The 23,669-nt window shown below is 34.2% G+C and overlaps 1 protein-coding gene across 6 annotated transcripts in view; it reads left to right on the top strand.

Moving 5' to 3' along the window:
* Positions 1-23,243, top strand: part of ARHGAP12 (Rho GTPase activating protein 12) — a 128,288-nt gene extending 105,045 nt beyond the window's left edge. For all 6 annotated transcript variants that reach the window (XM_054437151.2, XM_054437150.2, XM_054437149.2 and 3 more), the window contains 10 exons: positions 3,139-3,220; positions 9,037-9,138; positions 11,645-11,743; positions 15,155-15,257; positions 16,701-16,817; positions 18,794-18,892; positions 20,235-20,312; positions 20,414-20,548; positions 20,790-20,892; positions 21,705-23,243. In XM_054437151.2, the coding sequence (XP_054293126.1) occupies positions 3,139-3,220; positions 9,037-9,138; positions 11,645-11,743; positions 15,155-15,257; positions 16,701-16,817; positions 18,794-18,892; positions 20,235-20,312; positions 20,414-20,548; positions 20,790-20,892; positions 21,705-21,879 (1,093 nt within the window). In that variant the 3' untranslated portion in view covers positions 21,880-23,243. The remainder of the gene's footprint in view (positions 1-3,138; positions 3,221-9,036; positions 9,139-11,644; positions 11,744-15,154; positions 15,258-16,700; positions 16,818-18,793; positions 18,893-20,234; positions 20,313-20,413; positions 20,549-20,789; positions 20,893-21,704) is intronic.
* Positions 23,244-23,669: the final 426 nt, after the last annotated feature.

Here is a 23,669-nt window from a genome sequence, read left to right as displayed (position 1 = left end):
CCAGGTGTTCCAAAATTCTACTTTCTGTTTTAAAGCTTCAATTTTTTTTATGGTGGTTAAAAAAATACGTAAGTTTGCTATCTTAACCATTTTTAAGTGTACACCTCAGTGGTGTTAAGTATATTCACATTGTTGTGCAACAGATCTCTAAAACTTTTTCATCTCATAACGCTGAAACTCTATACCTACTAATTCCCTCTTCCTCCATCCCCCAGCCCTTGGTAACCTTTCTGCTGTTTCTGTGATTTTGACTACCTTAGATATTTTGTATTGGTGGAATGATATGTTACATGTATGATTTTTGTGACTGGTTTATTTTGCTTGGCATGATGTCCTTGAGGTTCATTCATGTTGAAAGTTTTGTTGTTGTTGTTTTTGAGACAGAGTCTTGCTCTGTCGCCCAGGCTGGAGTGCAGTGGTGCGATCTTGGGTCACTGCAACCTCCGCCTCCCAGGTTCAAGCAATTCTCCTGCTTCAGCCTCCCAAGTAGCTGGGATTACAGGCATGTGCCACTACGTCCGGCTAATTTTTGTATTTTTAGTAGAGATGGGGTTTCACCATTTTGACCAGGCTGGTCTTGAACTCCTGACCTTAGGTGATCCACCCGTCTCGGCCTCCCAGAGTGCTAGGATTGCAGGCGTGAGCTACCGTGCCCAGCCTCATGTTGAAAGTTTTAATTTTTTGTTGTCTATAAATAATATTATTTGTTTTCTTTGAAAACTTCATTTATTTTTAAGATAATGTTTGCCTGCCACATATCCAGGTCTGAATAACTATAGTATGTACATCAGTTGTTCTTTCAGGAGAAAAAATGGGGTTCCAGGAAAAAAAAATGTGACTAATTCACCTTGCAACTAAGTCACGCAAGTGCTTAGTCCTTGAGGCAATAATCATTATTTCACTATTTATATATTCAATATTTGTTCTCAGATATATATTTACTAGTTCTACAGTTTTTCTCATTTTGAAAATTGAACTTAAAAAGCTTACTTAAAGTGGAAATAGGCTAATTTAAGTATTTTTCATAGTAGGGAGTCAGTAGATGATATCTAAAGAAATAGAAGACTGAGAATATAAAATGAATTTACAAAAAATTAAAATACTTCCAAAATATCTTCAGATCCGGAAAATGAAATAATGATGACAGAAAAAGCACCATCTGTAATATCAATGTCAGTAAATGTAAATGGACTACTCATCTATTGAAAGAAAAAGGTGCTCAGACTGAAGCATAAAAAAGCAAAACTTAACTAAATTTTATATGTAAAAGAAACACCTAAAGATGATTCAGAAAAGTTGAAAAAAAAAAAGCAATAAGTTGTGTCAGAGGTATAGAAAGTAAAGCAAGACTAGGGATATCAGTAGCAAAGTTCATCCTAGGGGGAGAGCATAAAGCATTACGAAGGTAGTATTTAAAATGGTAAAGCATGTGGAGAAGTCCACAGTGAAGATGTAATTATTAGGAATCAACATTTACCAAATAAAGTAGCATTAACAAACATAACCAAAAAAATACAGCAAATAAATGGAAACATAGAAACTTAGCAGTAATTAACTTTATTTCACTAGTAGTAATTAACTTTATTTCACTTCTCTTAATCCATAAAGTTCAAGTAAACATAAAAAGTAATTTAAAAAAAGGTAAGTCTTATTGATAGATATTAAATTCTACATTCTGAAAACAGAAAATAAACCTCCTTTAGGGTTTTTTTTTTTTTTTTCTGGGAGACGGAGTCTCACTCTGTCGCCCAGGCTGGAGTGCAGTGGCGCGATCTCGGCTCACTGCAAGCTCCGCCTCCTGGGTTCATGCCATTCTCTTGCCTCAGCCTCCCAAGTAGCTGGGACTGCAGGTGCCTGCCACCACGCCTGGCTAATTTTTTGTATTTTTAGTAGAGACGGGGTTTCACCACGTTAGCCAGGATGGTCTCGATCTCCTGACCTCATGATCCACCCGTCTCGGCCTCCCAAAGTGCTGGGATTACAGGCATGAGCCACCACACCCGGCCTAGAGGTTTTTATAAAATTGGCCATATGTTTGGCTGTAAGGATAGCTTTAATAAATCCCTGCAATAGACAGATTTGACATTCATTTATCTTCCTAGCAACTATGTCCTTATATAGGGTAATTTTAATTTATTTTCCTACTTGTAAACACTGATTCATATCTGCTGTTTGAAAAGTACTATGCTAGGCCTGAGGTAGATTTAAAAAAAAATAAAAACTGTTTTCTTTTTTCAAATAATTTACAATTCCTATGAGAGAGAAACATTTACATAAAAATCTAATATGATAAGGGAGAAGTTGAGGGGAATCTGGCTGGGGTGTAATATTCAAAAGCTTTAAAGTTCTAAATGGGTGAACTGATAATACATATGCTATGTGAGGCATACCTCCGTATCTGGAGATAGGATAGTAGATAAGTGGACAGTTTCTTTAAAAGCCCCATATTATACCAAAGTCTTAACATTGGTTACCTCTAGAGTATGGATTAAAGAAGAAATGGGATTCCCTTTCCTTTACACATTTTTGTATTCAGAGTTTTTGCGTACCGTATACGTGTTGCTTTTGTAATGTAGGAAACATTTTGTTTTTAAATGTCATGTGGTCTATCAGTGTACAATTCATTGTATGCCTGTAATGCACCTAGTACCTACTACCTGAGTACTCCAGCCCAATTAGGGGAAGGCAGATCACCAAGAAATGTAACACAGTCTGTATAAAGAATTAGGTGAGTGAGGGAAGCATTTTTGTCTAATTTTTACTTGTGAGTAAGAATTCTTGACAAATACAATATTCCATTTGTGTGACTTTAAAATAAATTAGTGTCTTTGATCACAAAGTGCTGTATTAATTTCACGTGAACATGAACATAATTACATGCGTCATTCATTCATAGTTATTTCTGATAACTTCTCTGATTAACTTCATTTGTTTTGGGGCCTTCATGATCAGGTTTGAACCATAAAATGACTGTAAATTTCATTAGTATCTATCTATCCCCAATAAAAACAATTAAAATGTCAACAAGGGCTGTAAATCATAGATAACATTGATAAGAGCTAAGTAGGTCTTAATTTTTTGAATTTGGCTGAAAGAACTCGAGATTGGAGCTTTAATCGGTCATCTTTATAATTACAGAAAGAACTGGTTGTCTTCTTGGGCGGTGTTGCAGGGTTCATCTTTACTTTTTACCAAAACTCAAGGAAGTAGCACAAGTTGGGTAAGTATTTCTTCTCTTTGGAGATTTTATACATTTAAATTATGTGAATAGTATTGTACCTGAATTTCAGGAGGTAATTTCCAGAGTCCTTTTATTTACAGCTAGTGTGCAAATAAAAATAAATAAAATCTTCTTAAAGATTCATTTTAACTTATGAGAGAAAAAGGGGACTAAGTAGGACAGTCTAATTAGTGGTGTTATTAAAATCAACAGATTCTGTTTTATCCATTCAACTGAAAAGTGGGCTTATTACTTGGGCATTATAGAGCAAATACATTTCTTGATTCATTTTCAGGATGTTAAAGCTTTGCTGTGTTTGTGACTCTGCTATTTCAGATATTTAGTCAGAAAATAAGCAGTAATATGGCAGGCTGTATCTTGAATTGTGATCTGACCATTGGTTACAAATCAGTGATTCAGGTGTCAGTGTCAGGATTGTCAGCCAGCTTTCAAAAGAAAAAGAAATGTCACCATTACTTGTGGGATTTTGAAGCTTTTTATATATTTGAGTGCTTACTATCATTACTCTACTCTTCAGTTATTTGTAATGCAAACATTAAAAATTATAATTTGTGACATACAATAGCTACGTTTTTTGAATGCTCATTATGTATCCCACATATGTTGTCAGTGCAGAGGATTGTGTATATATTGTCTCCTTAACGCTGGGATAGCTATTGCTCTGATTTCGCCCTTCCCCCATCATAGATGAGAAAATGAGGTATAAAACAGTTAAATATAATAATTTGTTCAAGGTCTTACAGCTACCAAGTGGCAGATATGGGTTTAGAACTTTGGCTTTTTGGCTCTAGAATCCATGCTCTGGCTATTTCTAAAAGTTTTTGGTAATTGAGTTTGAAGTGCTAATGCTCAAGTAAAATTTAAAATGAAATTATTGTAAATGTATTTGGTCTACCTCATATTCTACCGTAACCAATGTTTTATTACAATTAATGGGTTTCTTTAAAATTAATACAAAACCTATGGATCTTATGTTTGATGAAAGAAAAGTCCATTTATAAAATTTAAGCAAATTTTAGTCATCCACATTTATAATGCAGCCATGCAACATGGTTCTGAACCCCAAATGGCACAGAACACATTAGTCCTCAGCTTCTCTGATGAGAAAACCTAAAAATCCACATGAATTGAGCACAGATGTGAACATTCTAGATCGTTTCTTCTGTTTTGTTTTACTTATCTTTTAATTGGCTCCCTGTTTAGCCATTCCAGTGGAAATGACCTGTGAAAGGGTTGAAATTTTGGTTTGATATATCTTAAAGTAAATGGATAATTACGTCTTTCTCCTTTTGCTCAAGGTGAAACGTGTGGGGCTCTTTTATGTTAATGCATTTCTAGAGGACTGTGTAATTGTTTCTTTCTTCCTATTTACGGCTCAACTTTTATTTCAAATTGAGTGAAGAAAATGGATGAAAGAAAAGGAATGGAGAAGCAATAAGAGATTAATAAGTCATTTTTAAAAGAATCTGAAGAAAGCTGGATAGTGTTCACTTATTTGATAATTACTGATACTTAAAGATTGAAGGTTGTAGCAGGAACAGATGAAGCCAGTAGACAGAGCATCCTGTAGGTCGGCAGGTTTGTATGTGATTTAGATGAAATGAAAACTTATTTTGAATTTAAAGATGTTAAATGAGTACCTTCCAGTACATAATCATTAGTACAGGATGGTTACTTTTTTTTTTTAATTTAAAGTTTTCACTGTAGAAGATCTTACACGATTCAGTACTCATGATTAAAACTAATACTGACAAAGGAGGTGAGATATTTCTGTTTATCAGCCAAGGTTGTATTACTTTGTTACCATGTGGCAATAGCCGAAACATAGTTTAAAATTTACTGAGCTAGCCAATTTGAAATTTTAGAATTCTCAATGAATTTTTAATTACAGGGTATCACTATTTTAGTTTTTACCTTTCAAATGACATCTTATTACTATTGATATAGTATTAATATAATCATTTCAGATAGGTATAATTTTAAAAAACATAACCACACCATTTTATAGTCTCAGTAAAGACTAAACGATTAAAGATGTGGTAAAATGCTTGGTTGTACAGTCAATTCTTAATTTGTATTTTATGGCTAATTTTAAAACCTCAGACTGTTTTGTTTTCCCCATTGCTACATATTTAAGGGAACGAGAACTAATTTGAATGGCTAAGTGAAAGGAAGTAAGATTATTTAAAAATCATGTAAGTGTGTATAATGTATTATGACCCAATAATCATAAATATCAAAATTTAGAGAAACATACAAGATGCTCTTTAACTCTGGAATTGAGATTATTGAAAGGAATGTTAAAGAATTCTAGCTTTGTTGAATTCTAGCTGAATCACCAACTAGATCTGTTATAGGTAAAATATATTCTCTTTATACAGCAGAATCACATCTTACCTGAGGATAAGATTCTAAGGCTAAAATGTAAGCCAAAAAACCAACAGTCACCTCAAGTGAAAACTTTTCTTGAATATTCGTTAGGAAGATGCTATACAGAAGCTGATCTCTAGCAGAGCCCGTATTTCCTTTGGTGTTAGAAGGAATAGCTTTTCCTTCAGTTGAGTTTGAATGGCTTATATTAAGGGGCCACATTATAGGAGAAATCTATATAGTTCTTTAAAAATTAGATTCACACTTAGTACAAAAACTTGAGAGCCGCTTGAGGAAATAGCAGGTTCAAATCTTGTACTCACTCCAGGGCATGTACTCATTGATGGAACGCTGAGCACAGTCACCCACGCTATTCAAAGTTCTATTTTTAAAAAATTATTCATGGTTCGTATTGATTTTTTTTTTTTTGGCAGAGAGTGGATGGTTAAAATTGAGTAAATGAAATGCACGTAGGCTTCATGCAATTCCACTTTATAAGAAATATTTTACATTGGTGCTGTCTCATCCAAAAATCTAGTGAGCCTTTTCTTCTCCTCTAGGACAGATACCTTCCACTGGTTTTCTGGAAAACAGTTATCCACTGGATTGCTATATCAGTAACATAAACTTGTATTTGTTTTTTTCTCACCTCATTTCACCTCAGAAATGTATGTCTGTATGTTTGTTTGTTTGTTCAACAGACCTAAAAGCCTGCTGTGTTCTGGGCATTGTTAAGCTTTGGGTTTAGAAAGAAATAACATGGTCCCTGGCTTCAAAGCTTACGTAGTAGTGGGGAAGACTGACAAGTGAACAGGTTCAGTGTGACATGACATATGTTGTGCTTCTTTTCAGTTATTATTCATCATATTCCTTGAGCATTTAAAAAATCAACCCATAAATATTGGTAGTTATTCAAACATTCGTTTGTACATGCTTTCATATTTCTAAAAATAGTCACTCTTTTGGGCCAGATAATTATTTGTTGTCGGTGGGGGCTGTCCTGTGCATGGTAGGGTGTTTAGCAGATGACTGGCACCCCGCCTCTAGTTGTGACAACTAAAAATATTTCCAAACGTTACCAGATGTCCCCCAGAGGACAAAATTCCCTGTCTCCTAGAGGAAGTATCAGTGTCCTAGAGGAAGGGAAAGGCAGGCTAGATGGTAGGGCTACTCCCAACAGATGACTTGGAAAGGGACACCAGAAGATACTACTCGACAGGTAACGAGGAGGAAGCTAGGGGATTTTGGACAGGGTCTAATCAAGATCGTGAAGGGCCTGACATGATTCCTCCCAATGGCTAACACAAGTCTGTTTAAGATAAATTCTATAAAGCATTCATCTTAAAAATGAAACATAAATTTATATAATAATCATCAGGATAAATTCTAGGACCTTTGCAAAGTTATTTGGAAGTTGAGCTTTGCTTATGTTGTATGTCTGCATATAGAATTGTATCTTTGTCTTGTCTGGTTCCATTATGCTTTTTTCTTGTGTGTCATTTTGCTGTTGTGCATTGTTATGACATCATCATTTTCTTCCCTTTTCCATCAAGTTCTTCTGCCAACAAGGCTCAGTCTCTGAGCTCTTGCTTTCGCTGCTTTCTTCTTGGAAAAACTCTGTCCGTCGTCGGCCTGCTGTTGCATATGTAAAGTCTGATCCTGTTTCAGCTGTCACTGTATGTGTTCCTGTTGCATGCCCTTTGCCACAATAATTCTGTTTTCTTTGCCATGAATACATTGGTGGGGAAGTTGATTACAGTAGAGAAAAGTGGGACTAGATTTTGGAAAATAATAACTAACAAAATGTTGCCAGCTATACTGATTGCTTTTTTTTGGTTTTTTTTTTTTTAGCATTCCATGTCATGTCATTGTATTTATATTTAATTGCTATATCTTATTTGGTTGCTTATTTGTATCTTAGCTTAGAGCTACGCATCTACAGCGTGTATAATGACAATAAATTAAATAATTGATTTTTGTCATTTTGTTAAATGTATGTTCAAGTTTGATAACATTTGCAATACATCATTTCTGCTCAGAAAGTTAGGCCCAACATATAGCTTTATGTTTAATTTGTCTTTTGATTGACAATGGTACTTCAGGCAAAGACTTTGTAGAATACAGTTACAATTTCTATTGTGATTTTTATTATGATTCCACAAATAAATTCCATGTAATATCTCAAAATTTTCATTGACTCCACTAATAAATTTTATGTAATCCTAAATTTTGTTTAAGTTCACACTGATAGCTAAAAAAATGTAAAAGGGAACAGGTTGAGGCAAACTATTTTAAATGTGAAGCTCCCGAATAGAGTTACTGAGATTACAAATAGTGAATAAGTTATCACAAAGTTGGGTAAGATAATTTCTAATGACAAGTTAATTTGAGCTGAAAATATTTTAGCAAATGAAATTCTCTGTAGGAAATATTTATAACAGATTTTTATGATCTTTAGATTATAATTCAGTAGACTTTAGAGGTTTTAAAACCTTTAAACTTTTCAATACCATAGGAATGTTACTTTTTATTCTTAGTTAACAGACTAAACAAATTTAAAGATGTCAAGGTACAGAGTAAGTGTATATTTAACATAAATTTTCTACTACTTTTGCTAATCTTTTCCTTATCTAGTTAACAAAATATAATAGCTAGCTAAGCACTTCTGAACCCACCCGTAATAACTGTCTTCCCATTCTTTCATTAAATTGCTGAAGCTTTATAGCATCTGTCTCTAGTTAGTTTCTGACAAAGATAAAAGAACATGGGACTTAGTGTTTTCTGTTTCCACAAGTTGTTGTTAACAGCGTAACTACTCAATAAGGAAATACTTTTGAAAGCACAAAATCAGGTTTAGAGAATGTTTATTAGGTGGAAAATGCACTTGTTATCTACCTGATACTGTTTATTACATATATAAGAGTATTGCCTTTGTGTACATAGCATTTTACATAGTCGTGTGTAGTGTAGGATAAATTCCAAGATACAGAACTGCCAAGCCAAAGTATACATGCATTTGTAAATTTGCAAACATAGCATTACCAGTTTTTCTTTTCTAGGAGTAGTTCCAATTTATATCCCACTTGCATATGAGGCCTTTTTAGTCTATAGCCTCACCAACATAGTTTTGAAAAAATTTTTTCCCACTCTGATGGGTAAAAAAATATTTGTTTGGCTTTTTATATATATATATATTTTATATTATGATGGAAGTTGAGTCATTTTATTTTCTATGAATTGTGTATTCATATATTCTAGATATTTTTCAATTTTAAAGTAGAAATTGTTACTTTATAATAGAGAAAAAGAAGAATTTGAGAAAATCTATTTGATTTATTGTTAATATAAAATTGTTCTTAATTATTTTTGAATACACATGTATGTGAGTATCACATGAAGGTTTTTTTTCTTTTTCAAAAATGAAGTTCGGCAGTAATCAGTCCAAACCAGAGTTCACAGTGGACCTCAAGGGGGCAACAATTGAGATGGCTTCAAAGGATAAATCCAGCAAAAAGAATGTATTTGAGGTAATACATTTTTTTCTAAGTATAACACATTCTAAACTGTAGTAATTGGAAGTTCTGTTTTTTGAGCTATTTTGGGAAATAGTCTTTCATTGTGACTAGTTAAGGCAAAGTTGGTGATTAAGTTAGATGGTATTGTAATTTAAGAAAAAACTGGTGTAAAAACCGGCTTTATTTGCATAAGTTGTTTGAACTCAGACTGTATATTACAAGCCTTTGTTTCACAAATCCTATCTTTTCCCAGCGATAATAAAAAGGATGTGGTTCCCTTTACTTACCAAATCTAATATTAAAAAGTAAATTAAGGGGAATGTTGATAATGGGGAGGCTGTGTGTGGGGGTGGGCAGGGGGTGTATGGGATATCTCTATATCTTCTCAATTTTGCTGGAACCAAAAACTGGTCTGAAAAATAAAGTCTTTTTTTTTTTTTTTAATCTTTCCATTTTACCTTTTAAAACCCTCCCCAGTAATATATGATCTGTATTAGTTACTTATTGCTGCATAAGAGACCACCTCAAAACTTAGTGGTTTAACAAAAGAACCATTTTGTTTGCTCAGCCTGGCCTGGGCTGAGCTGGGTGATTTTTCTTCTAATCTCACTTAGGACTATTCATGAGGCTTCAGTCGTTTAGTGGCTTGATTGGAACTGGATGGTCTAAAGTGACCTCATGGCTAGTATTGGTGCCAGCTGTTGGCTAGGCCTCCTTGTCTGCAAGATCTCTCATTCTCAAGGGAGCTACCCCAGGCTGCATCAAGTGATGGCCTCAGGGTTCCAAGAGGGTGAGGGTGGAACCTGCAGGGCTTCTCAGGGCCTAGATTTGGAAGTCACACATTACTTTCAGAGTATTCATTGGTTAAGACTGTTCAGGGGGCTAGCCAAGTATTCAGAGTTGTGGGAAGAGAGGCAGCCTATTGACAGAAGAGCAACAATATCTGTCCCATTCCAGAAGGGTGTGGTTACAGAGATCCAAGACTGATTTTGTGGACAGCCTTCCAGATCCCAGCCTCTTTTTGTAGTCTCATGTCTCAGGCCTTTCCTGTTTTGTTGTGTAGACAGATTGGTTTAATTGCTGTTTTCCAAGTGGAGCCCAGGTTTTCCGGTTTGTCTGATTTTTACTCTTTATTCTGCCTCGAGCACCAACCATGCCAGTCTCACCGTGCCAAATGCTCCCTTTCTTCCAAGACTCATGACAAGCATCACCATAACAATGACGCTACTTCATTTATAACAATAAATATTTATTTAAAAATAAATATTTAAAAATAATATTTATTTTAGTGTACTTGGGTTATCATTTGTCAATTATTTCTCTCATTAGATAATTACAGTTTTTTTTCTTTTTCCCTTAAGTAGAGAGACTGTGTTTTTCCTTTAAATAAGAACCTATAACAGAGCAGAGTATCTTATGTGCAGTACACATTCAATATTGGTAAACTGGCTTGACCAACACTAGAAAAGTACATGAAAGAAGTCACTACTTCCTGAATTAGCCTTGTAGCTTCAAAAGGTAAATCAAGAATAAAAATGGTTTCATGGTCAAATAATTTTGGGAAGCAGTGTATATTTTATTTCTATCTTAGAAAATCACAGTGCACTCTAGAATATCAAAAGCCTGCGACATCTTGAAGGAGAGAATCTAGTTAGGTTTTCTTCAATCCAGTATTTTCCAAGTTAATATTATATACCCTTTTCAAAAATTTATTTTTTGAGGGTACCTTTTTAAAACATTATTTGTGAAACTATGTTTGAGGAATATGTCTTTCAGAAAGTTGTTTGGGAAGCATTGCCATATCTTCCTCCAGGAAAAAAAATCAGTTTTTAATCGGAAAATGGGAGGAGTGCTTTCCACAAACGTATCAAAATTCTTCCTCACTTAAGTGTAAGAAACTTTGCAAAACAGAGATTGTACATAAATTAGTTATTGCCTTCATATAGAATAAACATAGTATTCTTGCTTCAGCTCATGATCTGACACTGAATTTAGTAATACTTCCGCCCAAAAGGGGTGTGACATTTATGCCTGCTCTTTGTACTAAGCCATTATATTTACCTGCAAAGTAGGAAATATTGAAAGTCTTTATGTATTCTTTCTTCTGTATTTTCTAGCCAGAGAGAAAAAAATTTCTCAGGTTGTGTAAAAATGTCATAGATTTTATTTCTTTATTCTAATTTAGAATGCACCACTTTGAACGGATTTTTAAGTGATAAACCTACTAGTTTCAGCAGGTTTTATGGCATTTGTGTGATGGTGTTTGGGATCCTAAATTATTAGATTTTTATGAAAATTTATTATGAGAAACAACTTTATGTTTTTTTATTCAATTGATATTATTGTAAACCAAAAAGGTATTCTATAGGTGTGTAGTACTTTAACCTTGCGTCGTTTACATAATATATGGCAGCTACTCTTGGTGGTTTTGTTAACTTTGAATTAAAGGTATTCATGTATTTTGCTGAAAGCACAAACCAACCATACTCTTTTTTTTTCTCCCTGCTTTTCTCTAAAGCTGAAAACTCGTCAAGGAACAGAACTGCTAATTCAGTCTGACAATGACACTGTTATTAATGATTGGTTTAAAGTTCTTAGTAGTACAATCAATAATCAGGTATGTCTTTGACTTAGGTAAAATTTTTACTTCAGAGCTGTTTTTCTTTTTTTTTAAATTGCTTATTCGATATCCAGATTGCAATCTATATGTGAAAAGGTACTTTATATGTTTGACAGAGATGGAAAAAACAATGGTCAATTTAGCAGCTCCCCAGGGCTGGTGAATGATTTAACATTCTCACTTATGTGATGTTTGCTACCAGTGGATTTGAAATAATGTTCACATCAGGCATTGGCTGAAAAGAAATAGTTCAAAAAGAAGGGGTAAATGGTGCTTACTACATAGTATTATTCAATAACTGAATGAGTTGGAAATAATACTATTTGATGGAAGAAGTCTGAGGCGAGCTTATGAAATGAAAAAAGCTACAGTCTCTTTATTAGCACTTTTTCTTTTCTAGTGACAGTAATCTAGTTTTTCCACCCCCCTCCAAGCTGTTCAGTACCCTTGTGTTCCTAGTATATTTCTTCTTCTTTATATACAACAACCAAAAAGAATCCTGGGTTCATATTCTGCAGGTATGTTAGTAAGAACGTTAGTAAGCAGCTGGGAGCTGTACTTTTTTTTTTTGAAACAGGGTCTCGCCATCACCCAGGCTGGAGTAGTGGCACAGTCATAGCTCACTGCAGCCTTGAACTCCTGGGCTCCAGCGATCCTCCCATTCAGCCTGCCAAGTAGCTGGGACTACAAGTGTGCACCACCGTGCCTGGCTTGTACTTTTTTTACTCTGTATTCTCCTTTTCACCTTTCACCATATGGGGACATGGCTCTTCATTGAGGATCATATTATATTAATGACAGAAATGAAAGATACTACTGATGGGAAGTAAAAGAGAACTTCACCTCTTCTAGCAAATTAGTTATGAAGCTATATATAAATTCTTCGTTTGTAGTTTGTAATATTGCATGATGTTTCTGAATCTTGTCCTTTCTTTTCCGTTTATTCCTGAAACCATGAGGGCAGGCCTTTATATCTTAATACCAAAATAAGAGTAACCTCCTAAACAGTTTTTTCCTTATTTAATCTCACCTATCGCTGATTCATCCTTAATGCCATTGCCATATGAAACTTCCTCATGTCAATTTTCTAATCCCTACTGCTCAGAAACTTTCTGTGATTCATTAAAATTCAACGGTGTAGGCCCAATCTATCTTTTCAAAATGCACTTTCTATTTTACCCAATATGGACTTTCAGCTCTAGTCACAGTAGTCTGTTCACTGTCTCTTGAAGGCAAGTATGCGTGCATTCATTTACCAAATATGTGAATGCCTTATGCACTGGGGACATAGCAGCACACAGTCAGATACTGCACTTTCCTAGGCTGAGATTATAGCCACAGACAGATGATTATTCAAGACAGATAACAGTTAATAAAATGAAGTGTGATGAGTGTTATGATGGTAGGGGTGTACAGCATTCTATAAAAACACCGATTAAGTAGGGGCAAACCTAGTGTATTAGTTAGGGAAGGCCTTGCAGAAAAAGTGGATTTTTGTTTTGTTTTGTTTTTTAATTGAGACCTACAGGCTCAGGGAATAAGCCAAGTGAAGAGAGATGATGTTTTATATATATATATATATATATATATTTACACACACACACGTTTCTTTCTTTCTTTTTTTGAGACAGTCTTGCTCTGTCACCCAGGCTGGAGTGCAATGGCGTGATCTCAGCTCATAGCAACCTCCGTCTCCTGGGTTCAAGTGATTCTCCTGTCTCAGCCTCCCAAGTAGCTGGGATAACAGGCACCCACCACTACACCTGCCTAAGTTTTTGTATTTTTAGTAGAGATGAGGTTTCACCATGTTGTCCCGGCTGGTCTCGAATTCCTGACCTCAAGTGATCTGCCGGCCTTGGCCTCACAAAGTGCTGGGATTACAGGTGTGGAGACACTGCACCTGGCCTATATTTTTGATTAAGAAATTTTAAAATACATACTGTTTCCAAAGTGTCAGAAGATACCAAGGACTAAATGTAGCAAGAGGTGCAAGAACTTCGCAGGGAAAATTACAACTCTTTATTGAGAGACACTGAAGAAAACCTAATTAAGTGAGAAGTATATTCTGTTCATGTGTTTAAAGATTCAATAATGTAAAGATATAATTTTCTTCCAAATGATTTATAGATTTGAGATTTTTGAATCTCATTTAAAATCCCAGTAGTTTTTCTGGTAGAACTTGACAAGCTTATTCTAAAATTTATATAGAAATGCAAAAAGCTAAGAATACCTAAGACACTCTTGAAGAAGAAAGTAAAAAGACTTGCACTATCATATGTCAAGTCTTTAAAAAGCCATATTCATTAATAAAGTGTGGTATCCGTGCAGGGATAGGCATACATACCTGTGAAACAGAATAAAGAACCTAGAAACAGACTCACGTACCTGTGGACACTCTATGCCAGATAGAGCACTGTAGAGGAAGCAGATGGTGCCGGTGCAGCTGGGAATCCAAGAAAAAACTGAAACCCTTCCTTAAACCATCCACAAAAATAAATTCCAGGTGGAGTAAAGATCTCCATGTGAAGGCAGAGCAGAGGTTTTTAGCTTTGAGAACTCAGTCATTCTTTAATCTGTACAAGCGACCTTAGTTATAGATGAGCTCTACGATTTCTTTTCTTTTTTTTCTTTCTTTCTTTTTTTTTTTTTTTTTGAGACAGAGTCTCAACTCTCTTACCCAGGCTAGACTGCAATGGCATGGTCTTGGCTCACTGCAACTTCTGCCTCCCAGGTTCACGCGATTCTCCTGCCTCAGCCTCCCAAGTAGCTGGGACTACAGGCGTGTGCCACCATGCCCGGCTAATTTTTGTATTTTTAGTAGAGGCGGGGGGTTTCATGATGTTGGCCAGGCTGGTCTCAATCTCATAACCTCAGGTGATTCGCCTGCCTCGGCCTCCCAAAGTCTTTGCTGGGATTACAGGTGTGAGCCACCACCCCTGGCTGCTCTAGGATTTCTTTCAGTTGACAACCATGAATCTGAAGTATGAGTCTTGTCCTGTTGTTACAAGGTAATACTCTTGTCAGGTCCATGTGTAGAAGTCTTATACTGTTGTCAGAGAATGTAGCTCTATTGTGTTTTTCACCATAGATTATAGCCTTAACCTTTTAACTGTTAGTGTCACTAATATGCAGTTGATTAAAATGAGGCAAGATAGCCTCATCATCAGTGTAAACTTACCCATTATCCTGTGAATTTTCAGCAATAATTTCTTTTTTAAAAAAATCAAAATTGATGCCATCTAGGGAGAAAAAAAGTATCAAATATCTAAGTCATACATACTGTATACTAATTGGTTTCCTAAAATTGTTTGGAAGAGTCATTTACCATAGTCATTGTGAGAATTATGCCATTCCAACTATAGTAATACTAGAAGTGTAATACGTGTTTGGGAAATATCTAACCAATAGGCAGTAGAAACTGATGAAGGAATTGAAGAGGAGATACCGGATTCACCAGGAATAGAAAAGCATGATAAAGAAAAGGAACAAAAGGATCCCAAAAAGCTTCGTTGTAAGTTGTCTTTTCCATATTTTGCTAAGGATTTGTGCTTGTTCTCTTAGCTTTTTGAAGGTTTTAAATACATATATAAAAGCTGAATGGAATGTCCAATGTTACAAAAAGGCTGTGCAGTTAACCAAGTGCAGTCTCAGTGTGTCAGCGCTCTTTCTTCTTGTTAACTCATTATTGTCGTTTTTCAGCCTCGTAGTATGCATCCTATGGCATCACATTAATTTTAAGGTATTGTGCTACTTTCAGAGAAGAGGTATAGTGCATTTCTGTTGAGGCCTCTAGGAAGCTGAACTTTATTGATTTTAAAATATGTACTTACTGTTTAAGATTCTACATAGAATCTTATACTTTTTAAGAAGTCAAAAGTCATGGAATATGTACCATAATTTCCTACTGGACACCAGGCATCCGTCTCTGGACTAGGATGTGTCTGTGCATGTAAACAAATGCATGCATTCCTATCTCCAGATCTTACTACAGAAAGGAGCATAGCAAAAGCCAGCAGCTTTAAGAAAAGCATTTTCTAATGTTGGCCCCTTGTGAATTACATTGCTTAAATAGGCCGTTAGCTTTGTGACTTGGTACTTTGTTCAGTCTATTTTAACAAATCCACATGTTTAACTGAGAACTTTTTGGCCTTCATATTAACTGAATGATTAGAAAATCAGTACTACTTTTCTGTATTTCTAATGAACTTTTAGGCCTATTAATGACATTGTCAACAGGTAGCAATTTAACATAAAAATGTGAGTATTTTTTATTCTATATTATAGATTCTTCGTGCTCTCAACTTTCCCCAAATAGAATTATTTTCAAGAAATATACCTTTTGAATTTTTGTTACTATAACAGAAAAATCAAGACTAAAGGCAATGGAGGACATTTTCCCTGTAGTCCCATTTGTAGCTCAGAGTACAAATAATTATGATGAAAGTTAGCTTAAAATACAAGTATAATAGTTATGATGGTTATATGTCTATATTTATATCTCTATATATCTGTGTGTATCTCCAGTTTTCTTGTTCAGTGAAGATAGGGATTGTTTTGTTTGTTGTGTATTTTATTTATTTTTACTTTTTGGTGGTCATTTTACCTTCTAAAACTGATGGAGAATCAATAAAGATAAGTAGTTAATCATTTATGAAATAATGAATATGTTAGAGTAAATTAGGGATGTCTTGGCAGATATACCATAGAAGGTACAGTTGTCATCTGTTTTTAGTGATAAAAATGAAATGTTTTGTTTGGTTTATAACTTTGAAATGGGGTCTGTGTTAATGTAATTCTTCACATCTTGTCCTTAAACCACATTAAAGTTAAAATAACTGAATTGTACTGTGATCTTGAGATATGAGGTTAATATGTTTTGCATGCTAGCTGGAAAAACTTGTATCAAAAAAACTTCATTTTTACAAATGCTTGTTACCTGTCTTTTTGTCTTAAGCCTTTAAAGTATCTAGCATAGATTCTTCAGAACAGAAAAAAACCAAGAAAAACTTAAAGAAGTTTCTTACACGACGCCCCACTTTGCAAGCTGTTCGTGAAAAAGGTTATATTAAAGGTTGGTAGGAGAAGTATTGTTGATAATAATGAATGTTGGCCTACATCATAAATAAAATGTTTCAAATTAAAAACAAACATTTTCAAACAGTAAGAATATTATTCTTTATTCAAGTACAGTGATTAAAAGACATTAAGTAATTAAAATAGTTTTTTTTTTAAGTTTATTTTAACTAAAGCAGTGGACAGACATAAATAACAAACTAAACTTTTAGAAAGACTGTTTCAGAGGAACTACATGGATGTGATGGGTGGCAGACTTTTAGAAATTGTGACAATGAAAAGTTTAGTTTTGAGATGCAAAGATCACAATAAATAAGAAATTTTGAATATCACTAACAATAGAAAGAAAGAAAAATGAACAAATAGTTTTTACCTTTGGCTGTCATTTAAAGTAATTGAAAAATTAGCATAAGGTGTTTTTTCCTAACTATTTGCTTGTTATTTCATTTATAAGCACTATAATGGACTAACAGAATCTTTTTTTATAGGAAAATATTCTTTAAAAAAATCACATTACTTGTGTATGTAGTTCTTACGAGCGTGTTTAATTCCAAAGGTAAAATTTTCTAATACCTGACTTAAAACAATGGCATTTATTCGTAAATAATAGTAAAAGTAAAGATAATATAGTCTATAATGTATATCTCTGTCTCTGATTATTATGAAGTTTCTAACAGAGACCGTCTATTTGTGAAGCATCTGCATTAAAACACGCAAGCAAATTTTATTAAGAAGGTATTTAAGGCCAGGTGCAGTGGCTCACATCTATAAACCCCCCACTTTGGGAGGCAGGAGGATTGCTTGAGTCCAGGACCTCAAGACCAGATTGGGTAACATAGAGAGACCCTCTCTCTACAAAGAATTAGTTGGGTGTGGTGGCACACACCTGTAGTCCTAGCTACTTAGGAGGCTGAGTGGGAGGATAGCTTGAACACAGGAATTAGAGGCTGCAGTGCAGCTATGATTGCACCACTGTCCTCCAGCCTGGGTGACAGAGAAAGACTGTCTTGAGAAGAAGAAAAGAAAAAAAAAAGGTATTTAAGACTTCTAGGAAGAGACTAGCTAATTAAGTAATTCAAATTAGCAACTTTAAGAGTTGTGGATAACAGGTACTCTCCAATAAAGCATATGAATTTGTATGATGAGTTTAGAGTCTTTAAAAACTTAAAAAAAAAGCCTGGCAAATAAGTGAATAGAAACTGTTGCTAATTTGTTCACCAGGCCTTTTCCCTGAGAAATATAAACTGTTGTCACTTTATGTCCTTATTCATCACTTCAAATTGTTTGTTTTCCTGAATGTTTACCACTAATATGGAATTTCAAAACTGTTGGGTTGAAAGATTAATCGAAGAGTATTTGAAATGTATTTTGTGAAGTCAAATGTTGGTACGTGATGGGCGGGCATATGCTTATTTTAATAGTTTTAAAAATAATCAAGTATTTACTAAGTGCTAGGCACAAGCATAGGTGCTATGAATACCTGTTGGTGTTCAGGAACTACATGGTCCTTTGTCCTTGCCCTCATGAAACATATACTCAAGTGGGAAGTAGACAAGATAATGTGAAATAGTAACAAATGCTGTGAATCTAACACAGTAATAAAATAGAATGTGTCTAGAACTGGGTTCTCTTAGGTAAGGATGGTCAGAGGGGTTATTAAAGTAGGTGACATTTTAGCTGAGACCAGGAGTGATAAGAAGGAGCCAAATTGGGTGGAAAATTGCTTTCTGCAAAAGCAGTAGAAAGTACAAAGAATTTTCAGGCAAGAGTGAGTAAGGGTGTGTATGAGTTTGGAAACGAATTGTTTGAAGTGAAAATGAAGAAGTAGGCAAGATGCCTATTGCATAAGGCATAGGGCCATGTTAAACAATATTTGGTTACATTGGATGTTTCTGTTGCACTCTGAATGGTTAGCCATTTCATGAACTGAATTTCAGCAAGGTGATTGACTTTTTAAAAATAAATCTTTTTCAGATCAGGTATTTGGATCCAATCTCGCTAATCTGTGTCAGAGAGAGAATGGCACAGTACCAAAGTTTGTGAAGTTATGTATTGAACATGTTGAAGAACATGGTAAGAGAAGGATTTTGATTTTTTTTTTTTTTAACATTAAGCAAACCAGCTTCTTGTTTTGCCATCAAAATTCCTAGAATTTTGATGATTTTGAGTGATGCAACCAAAAGTTCCTTATAGTCCTAAGATGTTAAGAAAATAATTTTGTTTACAAAACACTTACATGTTTACACCTGTTTCAAATTAAGACCTCTCCAGGCATCTACTGAATGTTTGGTACTCACAGTTAATTAAGTATATGCTATTCTTTGAAGCCATTTCATTTAAGCATTTGCTTAAAATGAAGAAGGTAGTTAGTGATTGTGAAATTGAGCTTGTTTTTAAGAAATAATTTGACAGTGTATAAGATCTGAGGAGATTGTTTACTTACTAAGTTTCTTCTGTTCTAAAAATCAGATGACATTTTAAATGGTTAAGTCAACCGCAAATGTCTCATGAGATAAAAATTTTTATGTCATTTTCTGTAAAATAGGACAAACTAATTTCTATTGTGGTTAATTTAAACATAGCTATAATATTTATACTAGTTTTATATACATTAGTATATTGTAATCACATTAACTTATCTCTGTATATCATGAAAAAAAATTTGTACAATTAAAACACATAATTCAATTTGTAATTTCTGCCAATTACAGATCTCTTGTCCCATTGACTCTTGTCAACATGGCAATAGGGATACTACACTATTGTCTTAATTTGAAGCTAAATGAATAGTACATTCGATAATGTGCTTTAGTAAATTTGTACACTATTATCATTTAATGAATACCTGAAATTTCGGGGCTTAATTGTATGAATTTCAGATGATTCTGTTTCACATATAAAAGAAAATAATAAATTATAGCAAATTATGTATTGTTTTTATAGAACCATTAATTTAGTGGTTATATTAAGTTTACTTATTACAAACACTTAATATGACAGATGCTTTCAATAAAGTTTTTACAATATGTGCATTTACATTATAAAATGATGTGTAAAATATGCATGGGCTGATTTTACCTGCTGACTTCCTTTAATTTTGAATTATCCCCAGATGTTTTCAGAAATTTGAAATTGTTAGTGTTTTAAGATTAATGAAACTATTTCCTTGAGCTGATTCACAGTCTATATGATGAGCAGAGTAGAATTACTGCTGTTTATTAAACAGAATTCAGAGCAAATCTCCATCTCTCTCCCCTGCCAAACATCTACCAGAAGCCATTTAGAGAAAAAGAATATTTGCCCATTTGATTTTAGGCTAATGCTAATGAGTGAGAATTCTGACACATGCAAACGTGTTCAGAAGAGGCAAACAAGTACTTTAAACACACACACACAAATTATTATTGTCTCTTAGGTTTGGACGTTGATGGGATATACAGAGTAAGTGGCAACCTCGCAGTGATCCAGAAACTAAGGTTTGCAGTCAATCACGGTAAGCTTATATTTACTGTTGTTATTCAGATGCATCACTCATAACTTTTTGAACTGGCTTAAAGTAATTTTTTAAAATGTCCAATTCCTGCTGTTTTTCAGATGAGAAATTGGACTTGAATGACAGTAAATGGGAAGATATTCATGTCATTACTGGAGCCCTCAAAATGTTTTTTCGAGAATTACCAGAACCTCTTTTTACATTTAATCATTTTAATGATTTTGTTAATGCAATTAGTAAGTATGTAATTCTACTCAGTTTTTTCTAGATATTGAAAATTCTTTGCACAGATTAAGCCACCCAATTTTTTTATCTTACTTTAAGCAAGTATTTTCAACAGATTGTTTTACTCCAAACATTTTAAATGTGACCACCAGATGTCACTGTGTATTACCAAATATCAGCTTCCAAACTGTGACATTGCTTTCAGTTTCATAAGAATTTGCTGTAAAATATCTGGTTATTATCTTTTTTCAGAGCAAGAACCAAGACAGCGAGTCGCTGCTGTTAAGGACCTAATCAGACAGTTGCCAAAGCCAAACCAAGATACAATGCAGATTCTTTTCCGACATCTCAGAAGGTAGGAGGACTGCCCAGTCATGGGATGTGGTATAGCACAAGGGGAAGCAGGAAGGCCTGTGGGGCCAGGGTCACTCAGACCCAGTTTGGATCCCAGCTATGCTATTTGCTGTCTTTGTAACTTGAAAAAGTTACTCAGCTCCTTTTAGTATCAGTCTGTCATGGGTAAATGATTTGCTATGAAGAATACAATAAAGTAGGTATTATATGTGAAGTATTTATGTAATGCTTAGCACATAGTAGGTGTTCAGAAATTGTTGCTAAGGTTAATATGAAGATGAGATTGGATATTAATCGAAGTGTATTAAGTTACTGTCATGGTTCTAGGTTACTACATAGCCACTTTAATAACCGAGTTCTTTCATCTGATAGAAAGTACACTAGAATACTAAAACAAAAAATCCCAGCTAGAGAGAGTTTTTTTTTGAAGAAATAACATAAAATGAGTAAAATGGAAAGTTTAATCTCCACACCCTAATGAGATTTTTTTCCCATCAACTTAATGGAGCAGTCATTGTTACCTGAATTGTAACTCATACTTAAATATTCTATTTTAAAAACTAAGCTAAAATATCACACATTTTAAGTTTGTTAGAGTATGCTTAATTGTACCTTTCAGCTGTGTTTGTCAAAAAGAAAGCTTCACATGGCATTTAGACAGAATTCTACTTGGTTAAATAGTTTATGCATCACCTTAGGAAAATAAGTATTACATCTCTTTTTAAAATGCAAACTGTTAGGTTTATAATACCATTTGAAGAATTTTCCCTCTCTCTTATTTTCTCTTTTAACAACTTCTTTTTTTCCCTTCAGAGTTATAGAAAATGGAGAGAAAAATCGAATGACCTATCAGAGTATAGCAATTGTTTTTGGTCCCACTCTATTAAAACCAGAAAAAGAGACTGGTAATATAGCAGTTCATACTGTGTACCAGAATCAGATTGTAGAATTAATTCTTCTGGAACTGAGTTCCATCTTCGGACGTTGATTCTTACTGAAGACAACCTGTGGAATAGAAGCTGGATTCCATCAGATTTCAAATGTTTATACACAATGTATTTTATTTTTTGGACCAAGCAGTGACTCTTTGATTTTGCACTTTTTTTTTGAGGGATCAGAAGGGAAGGGGAGAGTCAAGATGTGTGTTAGGCCCTCATATTTGCTGCTTTGTTGCAAGTTGATATAACTGCGTGTAATTACGAATTCATTTTATCCTGAATGTTTGCATTTCATACTCTGAATTTCAGTAAAAATCAAAACTTAAGATTCTAACCAGTCATATACACTGGATAATTTGGTAAGAAAACTGTATTTTTTTTCCCTGAAATTGGATAATGTACTTTCTTCTCAAGATTCATGACCCGATAGAACAATACTTACTATCAGTTATGTTGAAAAGGCTCTTGGGCATTTTAAACAAAATGAAGTATATCCATTTTGAAACCTGTATATTTCTTTTTCGGGGTTTCTGCATGCAGTGGCAGTCTTAAGTGCCAAAATTCATTATAACCCCAAAATAACCCCTTGACGAAGGCTTGCTGTCTTTTACTGTGTTACACAGCATCCTTACTGGATATCTTAGTTGCTTATTTGGGCAGCACACTAATATTACTTAAAACACTGTGATATACTGGAGTTTTAGTTAGCTTAAGTCAGTTCAGGGCATTTTAGGGCTGTCTTGCTATACTGAATTGTAGCTAACAATCCTATCTAGTACCATACTGAGTTACTGGTATGACCCTGTGGAAACACACATTATTTTATGTAAATATAGGCTAAAGACTTAATGTCCTTTAGCTTGTGTATATAATTGTGTTGTATAGTCTCAGAGTACATTCTAACCCTACATTTCTAATCATATTATTGGTAATCTTTTCTGTGAATATTAGGTTTCCTCCAGAAATAGTCCGTTATTTGGGAAAGTTAACTGTGTGCACTTTTAGATATTAACTACATTTACAGGCAAATCACTGTAATGAGAATGGTACTGGAAAAATACTGAATAGACTTGCTAAATGGCATATGCACTACAAGAGGAACCTTTTAGGTTATTTAATATGTACAGAAAACAGTAGAAAAAATTTATTACAGAATTCTAGTTCCAGTATGAATAGTGGAAACCCATCTGTAAATTAGATGGATGTTGGATGGAAAATGACATTGCTAAATTGGAGAATTTCTTTTTACCTACTAATGTAGATTGCTTTGTATAATAAAACACAGGGTTTGGAAGGTTTTGTTACAGGGAGCATGGTCTGTTGAAGATTTTTAAAATGTATTTTTCTAGATTAACTTCTGTACATGAAATGTCTAATAAAACTATAAGAGGTTTAGAGATTTTTCCATTGGAAATGTGCATTTTGGTTTCTAATTTTTTTGTTTTTTCATTTACTGGCATACTCTTATACCTCATTTTTAAAAATCAGCTGAATCCAATATTTCCTGTGGCAAATAACACTTTCCTCATTTCATACCTTTTCTCCTCTCTTCCATGCCAACATTTCTCCACCCACAACGTACACTTTTTATTTCTCCATCAATATTTGAAAGCGAGTGATTTGTGACCAGGATTTTTTTTTCTTAGGGTTGCATTTATAATTTACAGATTGCCTTCCTTGGGAACAAGTATTTTTTTGTATGAGCTGTCTAAAAACCTCTCACCTGAATTTTGTGGTAGAAATTCTGTATTTGTTGTTGTGAGCGTGTTAAATTGATAACAAACCAAACTACTTGATAGCTAAAGCAGATTGTTTTGGGTGGGGAGAAAAAGCCCTAAAT

Source organism: Pongo pygmaeus, chromosome 8 (genome assembly GCF_028885625.2).
Source record: "Pongo pygmaeus isolate AG05252 chromosome 8, NHGRI_mPonPyg2-v2.0_pri, whole genome shotgun sequence".
NCBI lineage: Eukaryota > Metazoa > Chordata > Mammalia > Primates > Hominidae > Pongo > Pongo pygmaeus.
The sequence above is the reverse complement of the archived record's forward strand: the minus strand, read 5'-3'. Positions and strand labels throughout refer to the sequence as shown.